The 12,073-nt window shown below is 36.3% G+C and overlaps 1 protein-coding gene across 1 annotated transcript in view; it reads left to right on the top strand.

Moving 5' to 3' along the window:
* The window catches only part of PAPSS1 (3'-phosphoadenosine 5'-phosphosulfate synthase 1), a 60,049-nt gene that overhangs the window by 35,710 nt on the left and 12,266 nt on the right, over positions 1-12,073 (top strand). Inside the window, exon 11 of the mRNA XM_063309889.1 lies at positions 5,504-5,733. Coding sequence (XP_063165959.1) covers positions 5,504-5,733 — 230 coding nt within the window. The remainder of the gene's footprint in view (positions 1-5,503; positions 5,734-12,073) is intronic.

Below are 12,073 nucleotides of genomic sequence, written 5' to 3' on the forward strand. Positions count from 1 at the left end.
TTTGGAGGACCCTGGATACCTCATGGAAAGCTTATGTGAACCACATGGAACCTGGGATCTGTAGCACATGCATCATGCTAACCTTCAATTTGCCAATTAAACCTTCCATTTTTTCTTGATAGACTAACCAAAATAGAAATCTGAGTGGCTGTTGTGCACAAATTATTGTTGAATTAGGATTGCGATAAATATGAGGAATGATACAACTTTCTGGGACTGGGAAGTACAGGGGTGGAATAATAGCTATCTAACAGAAGTCTGATACTCCCCCGCAAATCCTTACATGAACAACAATGCTTATTGATCCAACAATTGCTGGCCGAGTTAGCAAAATATGATATTAAAAACATCCTGTGGGATCTGTTATTAAGGTGAAATAATTCCAGGTCTTATTCTATTATAATGATATTACAACATTCTGTTATAATGAGTGATTATTATTGTATTGTGTTGTGTTGTGTTGTGTTGTATTATTATAGCAGAGGAAGACCAGAGCTGTGTTTGTTATTGTTGCTACATGCATTTTTTGGCTGCTCCATGCAATCATTGAAAAGACCAGTATGGTATAGTGTCTACTGTGCTGAACTGTGACTAAGCTTCCTACCCAGCCATAAAGCTCATTGTATGACTAAAGGTCCATTGGAAGCAGAATACCATGTACCCTGCCTTGAACTTCTTGAGGAAAGATAGATTGGTGAAAGGTGAAAGGTCCCCTGTGCAAGCACCGAGTCATGTTTAACTCTTTGGGGGGATGCCGCTTTCACGACGTTTTCTTGGCAGACCATAGCGGGGTGGTTTGCCATTGCTTTCCCCAGTCGTCACCTTCCCCAGCAAGCTGGGTACTCATTTTACCCACCTTGGAAGGACGGAAGGCTGAGTCGACCTGAGCTGGCTACCCGAGAGAGAATCCAGCTTCCGCTGGGATAGAACTTGGGTCGTGGGGAGAGTTTCGGTTGCAATACTGCCACCTACCACTCTGCGCCACACAAGGCTGAAAGATAGATTATTACTGCAAAATCTATATTGTGGCCCTCTGTGCATTTTTTGGAACCTTGACTCACAAGGCTGCAAGTTTTGAGGAGCCTATATATAGGGTACAAGGTCTGTAGGAAATATGAGATGTAGACAGAATCAGTCATAAGTAGATATGCATTCATCTTTCCCAGGGATTTTAGCAAATTTGAGGTATTTGAGGGGAAAATGAGTGGAAAGGATTAATCCCATTTCTCTTTTACATACCTAGATGATGTCTTATTCCAGAATAATAATTTTTGTTAATTATTCACCCTTTGGGGTGCAATCTGGATGTAAGCCAATTATAACTTCAGTGGAACCCATCCATCCATCCATCCTCCATGTTCTTTGTGTATTTGTCATTTTTATTGTGGCTTCTGAAAATGATCCACGTCATGTATGTGGGCATACTTTCCTGTGTTTGGAGGGCATGGAAGCAAGGAGATGAAGAAAACCTGCACTTGTAGTCTTCAGTCATGATTACAAATAAAATAGAAACATTCCTTAGTTTATGCTGTGTTTTCCAATGACCTCAGAAAACCATTTGCCAATATAGTGTTTTAGCCAACTAATAAAAGACAACTCTTCCTTTAATCATTTTCTTTAGGTCATTTAGAAGACATTGGTACCAGATTTGTTTCTGTAGAACAAATGACTTGCAGAACAACAGACAGCTGCTAAGCCAATATAGTTATCAAGTGTTGGAACATGGTTTTCCCGTTAGTAAAGGTTTAATGGTTAGGTTTTGTAGGTATCCGCGTGACGGGGTGAGCTCCCCGTTGCTAGTCCCAGCTCCTGCCAACCTAGCAGTTCGAAAACATGCAAATGTGAGTAGATTAATAGGTACCGCTTCGGTGGGCAGGTAATGGTGTTCCGTTTAGTCATGCTGGCCACATGACAACGGAAGTGTCTACGGACAAATGCCAGCTCTTCGGCTTTCAAACGGAGATGAGCACCACCCCCTAGAGTCAGACACGACTGGACTTAATGTCAAGGGAAACCTTTACCTTTACTTTTGTAGGTATAAAACTATACTTACAACTTTTTTCTTTCTCCCCACTTTTTTTTTTAAACCTGTTATATAAAATATGAATGTCATTAAATAAATTAGGCAATTATGTTTGCAGCATATAGGCTGTTTTCGGTATGGCAGCAAAAGTTACCTAAAACTGGTGATTTCTCCACTTTGGGAAAGCAAATTTGCTAAAATCCCTGGGAAAGATGAAGGCATATCGACTTATGACTAATTTTGTCTACATTTCAAAATGTACTTTTTCACACATGTTCTGAATGCTTAATTGTAAAATGAATTGCTAACTCGCTTGCATTTCCCTTGTGGCAACCTAGAATATGTAATTATCCAAATTTATCCCTAAATGCCCTGAGCTGACCAAGCACAGCTGTGTGTCTTTGTATCAATGAATCTTAGATCAATCAAAAGTTTAGGATAACAAGGAAAAAAGGGTTTTGCAACATATCTCCCTGTCAGCAGAACTCTTCTCTGTGGTCCAGGTGCAAATGTCTGCCACTTACTCAATCTGGCAGTGGCTGATGTGGCCCTTGGTTGTCATGCTTGCATGTTGGCGTACAAAGGATTTGTACAGTCATGAGAAAAAGAAAGTACACCCTCTTTGAGTTCTGTGGTTTTGAGTATCAGGACATAATAAAAATCATCTGGTCCTTAGCAGGTCTTAAAAGAAGGTAAATACAACCTCAGATGAACAACAACACATGGCATATTACACTGTGTCATTATTTATTTTACAAAACTAAAGCCAAAATGGAGAAGACTTTTTCTATAGCCCCATTCGTTTCCTCTGATTTAGCTATGCCTCCTTTTCCTATGTCATCACTTACTTTCTTTGCATTCTCATTTTACTCCTTTTCTGCACTTTGGATTGCCTTGCTTACCCCAGTGCATGATGAGTATGTCTCTATACGGAAATACGTTTAAAGCCATCTTGATCAAGCACGTCGTGATTCAACCAAATCAACTTTGCCATTCTTGTAAAGTGCAGTCATCCTGTGTAAGCAGTTCAGTATTCAGATAATTCAGATCATGATCCCAGAAACCAATTTTCTTTTTGCAGAGAGTAACCATCTGGATGTGCAGATGGCTAGGTGAGTTCAGAGCCATTATGGGAGAAAACTGAAGAGAATCTTGCTGTCATGAAAACAGCACTGAACAATTTTATTTTCTGGATAACTCCTGAAACTGGTACATCTTCTTGTACCAGTTTCAGGAGTTATCCAGAAAATAAAATTGTTCAGTGCTGCTAACTAATGCTGTCTAGTAATTAAATTATGAAATGATACTATTGATGCCTAAGACTTAAAAACAACCCATCTCTTTGGAGATTTTTTTTTCTGGCCATCCTGGAAACATATTGTGTAGTTTGTGAATAGTACTGAGTTGATTGCAAGAAAACAGGCAAAGAAATAAACTTGGTGGATGTATTTCTTTTCCTGTTTGTGGGATTTGCATGTCTTGTAGATACTCTTATCTGGAGTTATTGCTATTGGTTCCAGTTAAAATAAAGAACTCTTATTTTAAGATTTTTTAAAATCAATAAATCATTGCTATATTAAAAGCACATGGATTTGATATCTCTTGGCTAGCATAAAATAAATACGATTTAGGATCAGAATTCTGGAGTTATTTAGGATTTCAATTTCCTTCTCTTTTTCTTTTCTAGATGGTAAAAAAACCTCAGATAGGAGGAACAAAAACAAAATGACCAAATACTGTTCAGTTACAGAATGAATAAAGTATCTTGAATTTGTAAATCTTGCAAATAAATTTTCAGTGTTTAATATATTAATCATAACATATTGTAAATCTCACAACTAAATTTATAATGTTCAATATGTTGATTAATCATAAAGATCTCTTGCCTAATTCTAAAAAATATTTAAGGAACAATCTAATGGGTTTGTTTTTAAATACAAGTACTGTACTTATTAAGAAGCATTTCCATTTCACACATGGAAAGCAGCACAGTTCTTTTAGGATGATGGATGTTCTGACACACATGCATAATCTAAAACAAAATAAAATATGTGGTGTGTGTGTCCAGAACTGTTTTGACTTTCGTGTGAATTTATGCATATCACTTAACTGATGTTTAATTTGATGGCAGCCCTGTTCATGAGGTTTAAGCTATATTACCAATGTTGCATCTCTTACTCTTTTCTACCTCCCTTTCTCATAAAGTATTCTGTATTTTCCCCTTTCTTAAACAAAACATATTTATGGTTTCTCTTGCACGTTTTGGCTACTCTTTCTGCAGACAAAATGCATTGCCAAAAATATGGCAAACATATATAACTTTTATTTGCTAGTGTGCATGTAAATATATTGTTAATATGTTTTCTACTACAGAGTAAGGTTACTATGGTAACTAATCATTTTGGCCAGGTGAAGAGGTTGAATTTAATTGTCCTCTTTTCGGATGTTAATTTTTGCACCTGGGGGGAAGAACTTGCCTGGACTTGTTTTAGTTTCAGTTTCCCTTCTGTGTAGGCATGTAGAGAGTTAAGCAGCTCTCACTGAGAGCCTGTAAATATGTTTGCTTTCTGTAAATAAAATTATTTTTATAGAACTGCCTCGTGTGTGACTTTTCTGATCTCTCCTGGGCCAAAGGCTTTCCTAGCAATCTGCCAACATATATCTATCTGAAATATATCCACAGTTTGAAAGATACATGCAATGGCTCAGCATAGAAAACAAATAGTTTCCCAGATGCTAATTTTTCTTGATTAACATATATTTTTTTTAATTCATTCAATCGTGTCTGATTCTTGGAGACTGCCTGGACAAGTCCCTGCAGTTTTCTTGGCGAGGTTCTTCAGAAGTGGGTTGCCATTGCCCCCTTCCTAGGGCTAAGAGAGAGTGACTGGCCCAAGGTCACCCAGCTGGCTTTGTGCCTAAGGTAGGACTAGAACTCATGGTTTCCCGGTTTCTAGCCTGGTATCCTTAACCACTACACCATAGTAGCTCTCACAACATTTAATAAGTAATAAGTTTTTTTTCCCCTTTAAACTTTAAACAGCATCTGAACTAGTTGTTTGAAAAGAGAACACTATTAAATAAAGAATTATTTTCTGGAGTTCTTCTTCCAATGGAGCAGGGATACCTAGTTGTTTGGCTCTCTTTTTTTTTTCCTTTTATGGGTACATGTGTTCATACTGAAACTTTTGAGGGTTTCTTCCAGAGTGGTTGTCTGGAATGTTAAGTGGCATCCTCCTGTTTGTAAAGCTGCTATACAAACTGACATGCAGTGTTAGTTTCGTGCATTTGAATTTTTGATGATGCATATCTCTTACATAAATAACAAGTTGACGACAACCATGATAGACCTGCCCTTGATCAATGTATGAGCCTTAAAGACACGTGTTTTTCTTTTATCTAATGGATACTATTTTCTGATGTTCTGTTGCTCCTTCTTTTCATGTTTTGCTTTTGCTAACATCTTGAATCTTATTCTAGGTTCAGTGGCATTGCAGGGCAAGAATGGTAGCCGGAGCAAACTTCTATATCGTGGGCCGAGATCCAGCTGGGATGCCACATCCCGAGACTGGGAAAGACCTCTATGATCCAACCCACGGTGCCAAAGTCCTGACTATGGCACCAGGCTTGATAACATTGGAAATTGTACCCTTCAGAGTGGCAGCTTATAACAAGAAAAAGAAGTGCATGGATTACTACGACTCACAACAGTAAGTTTTTTGGGGGGTGGAGTTAAAAATGAATGTCCCACATAATACGTTGAGTATGGAGTTGGGGTTTGGTTTTACATGCCATTATGTCTCACCATAAATAGCCTGACTTCAATAAATTGTAATTTCTCATGGCCTATGTTCAGTTCATTTTCTGTATAATTTAGAAACTGGTAATCCTCAGTTTTACCATACAGCTCTTTTTAACTTCTTGTATCCTGTGACCTGTGTGTAAAATTAAACGAAAAAAGCTTGAATCTCCAATGATCTGTAGTTGTTTTGCTATTCTGGGTGGCCCTGGAATTGACCCAAAGATCGTTCTCGCATTTATAATGGAAAATATTGGCTGCCATGATACTGTAGATCATGTTGCAATTTTTTGATTTTAATCTTTCCATTTGGGAATATGGTTCTATTTGATACCGTTGGACCATTTGACAAGCTTTGAAGTACATGTTTAAAGTTTTAGCATGTTTATTATTACAGACATTTTATCATCCATGACAACTACATGTTTGTCTAATTTTTTTTTTGTATAAATAATCCTATCTTAGATTATATATCCATGCAGGGCTGCTGCTTTTATACAAGGGTTTGGTTATCCTACTGCATGTATTTTAACACAGTTATTCTTGATGGAGAGAATAGAGTCTAGTAATTTGAAATACATCCTTTTAACATGCTTCCTGCCAGTTAATGTGGTTCAAAACATTTTTCATAGCTGAAGAAGGGGACAGATATTTACACGATTGTTTGAACTGTGTAATTTGGGGCCAAAATTTTCAGCTTTTTGTCTTCTATAGTCAGTTAAGGAGTAAAATTGCCTCCCTTCTTCCAAATATGTACAGCATCCATTTTGTTTCTGTAAGGAAAGACTTAAAAATCAGAGTAATGGAATTCCTCGTCTCCCCAGAATGGGCAATAAATTCAATCCTGGAATAAAATCAGGCTGAAAACCACTACCAGTGCAAAAAACAGAAGCCAGTTTGCTGCTGTTGTTGAAAAACAATTGCAAAATATGGTTGCAAAAAAAAAAAAGCCCATTCCACCCCTGTGTTACAGAGTTACTTTAACATTTTAAGAACGACTTTAAAATATTAACATAACCCTGGAAGTTGATTGTAGTGATTGTCAGTTTGCCCCATAGTGCGTAACTAAATGGTTTAAGTAATTAATTCCTCTGAGATACCATAAGTTTAACTATGTCAAAGGCATTATACAGCAGCAGAGATGAAACATACTCCAAGTTTCTTTAGGGCTTAGATATGCAATGTTATTAACGCAGCCTTTTAAATAATTACAAATAGTCTGGCAGTCCTATATTGCGTTCTGTGAGTTGAGGTCTACTAGACACATTATCCATAATTTCTTGCTGTTACATCAGGATATTGCTTTTAGTTCTGTCCATTCCAAAGCTTGCCTGAGTTGTTTTTAATGTAAAAAGGAATATTTCTCAATAAACCCCTAACCTTCATCACATAAAGCCATGAGAGAAGTCTCTGGATGGCTTGTATAAACCACTTGCTAATCCCTTTTTGCCTCATGGTTTCACTTTCCAATTTAGAAAGTGAATGGAAACTTTGATCAATATTACATCCAACTGCCTGAAAGCATCATTGAAATAAAGTATTTGCTTCTAAAGAAAGCAATAATTACACTTTTTTTAAAAAAGTGAAAAGTGTGATTATTGCTTTCTTTTTAAAGTGTCTTGTGATTTTTTTGCCTCAGTTGAGGGATAGGTATAGATGAGCAGTCCAGTGAACAGCTCACTATTGTAGGTTTTATGTTTGTATGGCAAACTAGCTTTAAGGAGACCACTTTCATCTTTGTATATAAACTGCTTATGTGTAATAAAACACAGTAGATACAGAAAACAAAAATTATAAAAGCCAGGACTTACTCCAGCACTAATAAAATTTACTTGGATGTTTCACTGGCAATCTAGTGCATTTTTTGCTTTTATACTTAGAGCAAAATCCAGTCAGAGTACAGATTACTCTGTGCCTTAAATTGTATAGGCATAGCCATGGGGATACCAGCTAGTTCTGCTTAATTGATTCAAAAGTTTAATTCTTGGGACCCCTGTATTTCTACAGCAGTGTTTCTCAACCTTGGCAGCTTTCAGATGTGTGGACTTCAACTCCCAGAACTTCCTAGCCAACTTCTGGAAGTTGAAGTCCACACATCTGAAAGCTGCTCTAGAGCAGCCTTTCTCAACCTTTTGACTCTGGAGGAACCCTTGAAATATTTTTCAGGCCTCAGGGTCCCCCTGCACATTCAGGTTCAAATATAGGCCAGAAGTTACAAAATATTATATTTGTTTCATATGTAGGCCTGTATATATGCATTAACAATGTTCTTAAACTAAAGTAAAGAATAAAACTTACCTCTTTAATGTGAAGTTGCCCGAATTTGAAATAATTTTTTAAATAAATTGTGATCGCCCAGGGAACCCCTAGTGACCTCTTGTGGAACCCCAGGGTTCCATGGAACCCTGGTTGAGAAACCCTGCTCTAAAGCACGGGATGGGGAACCTATGGTCTTCAGACACAATGGTAAATAGTACTCATGGCCCCTGGTATCAAACAGCATCTCACTGATTCTTGAAAATCTGTTGATCAGGTTTGTCAGGAAAAGAACCTAGCAGAAATGTGTTTGGAATGAGTCTTAAAAACCAATATATTGTCATTTGCAGTACTTTGGATCTGGAGAGTATGACTCACTTGTCTGAGTGAAAGGTATTTGGGATTTTAACTCTCAAAAACCTTTTATGTTCAACATCCCAAACAAAACAAAATCTCACAGAGTAAACCAAACAGAGGATTAGGGTTTTGTGGTTAGGAAGCAGGATGTCATTGGAATAAGGGCAGCTGTTAATAAAGAGCATATGAAAATTACTGAAGTTGTGCTGAGAAGTTTGCAAATAATCACTAATTACACACACACACACACACACTGTTAATTTTACTTACAAATTTCTTGTCTGACATATAATCGTAGATTATTAATGATTTAGGTAGAGTCTGAGACCTTGGACTCATTCTGTTACCATTTTTTATTATCCACATTCCATTTTCTTTTCTTGCAAGGTTTGGATTAAAGTCTAAGATGCTCAGGATGTATTTTTGTTTTTGTTTTGGGTGCGTACCTTCAAGTCAGTGTTTGATTCCTGGCAACTGCATGGACTAGTCCCTGCAGTTTGCTTGGCAAGATTTTTGGAAGTGGTTTGCCGTTGCCTCCTTCCTACTGCTGAGAGGTGGCCCAAGGTCACCCAGCTGGTTTTGTGTCAAAGGTGGGACTAGACCTCACAGTCTCCTGGTTTCTGGTCTGGTATCTTAACCATTACACCAAACTGACTCTCCTCAAGATGTTTTGACTACTTAATTATCTTCAGGGATCAATAAAGATAATCAAAATCAGCTAGCAAAGTAAATTAAAATAAAACATGAATAAACTGAATAAAAGGAGACACTGAGTAGATTGCCCTGTCAGCTCATCAGTGCCATCTTCCCGACTTACATGACATAATAATTTTTACTTGGAAGTAATCTGAAGCAAATAAAGATTTTGATTTACTAAAGATTTAATAAAAACTAATAATTTAATCTTGGCTGCTATTTGTGTTTCATAGCAGTATGAAAAAGACATATTTCGTATAATGAAACAATATATTATCTAAGATTTTGCAAACCTAAATAATTACAGATTATTATTTTTTTTGGAAAACCAAAAAGATAGAGCAAAAAATTACACTGGGATAAATTTATTTTTCCTCTGTTCCTTTGAAAAACCAGCTCCCTTACGATAGTTAGAAATTTGCAAAGCCACTACACTACTGCTTAGTAATGATTATTAGTAACGATCAAAGCACCTAACATTTGCTAACTAAAAGCAAAATAAGCCCTGCCCATAGATGCATAATCCAACTGATCTGATATAAAAGGGAAAAAAGGATGGGAATTCAAACAGAAAGCAAAGGAATTCAAGTAGTAAATTTTAAAATTGCTATAATGATTTTATAAAATTAAAAATAGAGGCAGCAGCTTAGCCCTATGCATATATGTCATGCCTTCCTTAAGACAACTGGAATAATTGAAAATGCAGTGTACTTGTACAATGAAGTAACACGGTATTTTTCTTGTTAATACTTTATCTCTCTTTTTTTAATGCTTCCTACTAGCAGTATTATGACATTAAATATATATCCTATCCTTGTACTGCACAAGCACTCATGGTGGTTTAAAAGAAATTAAAAGAAATGCAAGATGTGAAATACAGTATAAAAGTAACATCCATACATTAAAATAAATCAAATGTGTAATTGTTTTTTATATTTATTGTTGAAATATAAGAAACAAGATTAATCAGTGATTGTACGGTAATAAAAAAACCCACATACATTACAGTGATTAAAGTAAGCTCAGCATAAAAGAAAAAGAAACCAAGAAAAAAAAAGATCCATGTAGCATCAATATAAGATTAATGCAGTCATTCAGTGTTGTTATATCTAAACCATATAGATACATTGCTCCATCTTCTCAGATTTAGAATATAAGGACAATTCAAAAATTGATAAGAGTCTAATAATGTCCATTTTTACTTATTTTTTAAAAATAAAGCCTTTTCTCTGAGCACCTTTTCTTCCTTTGCAGTCTTAGAGTCTTCTCCAAAATTGAAGTGCCAAACTCACAATCCCACCCACCCAGAAATCCAATGTAAAATATATGTATTATGCCTCTTACAGAATTAATACACCCGTTTTGTTTGTAGTCATCCCTTCTCCAAGACTCCCAGAAGCTGGAACATATTTTTTGTAAAGCTTTGTTAATTTTCAAGATATAATTAAATACAGAACAGAGAACAGATAGAATATAAGTCTAAAAAAATGAGAGAAACTAAGTGCAAGAATAGACAGAAAAACATAAAGACAGATGACTTCTGATCTTGTCCAACACAGATATAAAAGTACATAAAAGTTAATCTCTTGCTATTAAATATTTAGAAACATTATTTCTCTAAAATCAAACCATTTAATCATCAAAACCCAAAATCAGAATTTCATTTTTTTCAGTTACAAGCAAATAGTCCAAAAGCGGCTTCCAAATAGAAATGGATCCAGTTACGGTATTTTCTCTTATCAATGCTATCAGTTTAGCCATTTGTGCCAGTTCCATTAACTTAATCATACAGTCCTCCATTGAGGGAATTTTTGAATCCTTCCATCTTTGAGCGTATAAGAGTCTTGCTGCTGTTATCATATATAAGAACAGAGTTCCATGTTGCTTCTCAAGCTGTTGGTCCATCAAACCTAAGAGAAACAGCTCCAGTTTCAATTGTAAGTCCACTTTAAGAATCTTTTGAATAATAATACATATTTGATTCCAAAATTTCTTAGCTTTTCTACAAGTCCACCATAAATGATAGAAAGTTCCTTCACTCTGTAAACATTTCCAACAAACATTTGATACCCCATTATACATTTTGGACAACTTACCAGGAGTTAAATACCAACGATAATTAAATGCCAACGATCCAAAAGCTGGAACATTTTAGTCCTCTCTCTTCTGATGACTTCATTGTGTCACTGTAATGCTCCTGAAATCTCCAGACAGTTACTTGCCCAAGGCATAGTAAATAGCATGGCCCTAATTGCTTCAAAAGAAAACTGACCTAATAGATGGAGTGACCCATTTGAACAGATGATCCTTCATCTTCGTAGGAGAAAGTAGTGGTACTGGTGGTAAATACTAAAAATAAATAAAATAAATAATTATACAGTGGGGATAATAGGAAAAAATCAACTCATTGATTACTTATTATTTGATGGATTGGCGTACTATATGCCATCAAGTCATTGTTGACTCTTAGCAAACGCATAAATAGATTTTCTGCATGATGATCTGTCCCAGTAGATGGGGTCCTTCAAATATTCCATTGCAGTTGTAATAGAGTTCATCCACCTTGCGATTGGTTGTCCTCTTTTCTTTCCTTACACCTCTTCCAGAATTAAAGTCTTCTCCAGAGAGCTAGGTCTTCACATAACGTGTCTGAAGTAGGAAAATTGAGCCTGGTCATTTGTGCCTCAAGTGAGAACTCTGGATTGATTTTTTGACAATCCATTTGCTTCTTTTGTTGGCTGTCCAAGTTATTCTCAGGAGGCTTCTCCAACACCACAGTTCAAAAGTGTCTATATTCTTTCTGTCCTGCTTCTTCGAAATCCAATTTTCACTGTCACAGGGGAAAATTACTCATTCTCTCTAAAATGCATAAATATTTTTCATGCAAACTTTGACCAGGGGACATCTTCCTTCACTCCCATCACTCCTTCCACTCCCCTCAG

Source organism: Candoia aspera, chromosome 8 (genome assembly GCF_035149785.1).
Source record: "Candoia aspera isolate rCanAsp1 chromosome 8, rCanAsp1.hap2, whole genome shotgun sequence".
NCBI classification, from domain to species: domain Eukaryota; kingdom Metazoa; phylum Chordata; class Lepidosauria; order Squamata; family Boidae; genus Candoia; species Candoia aspera.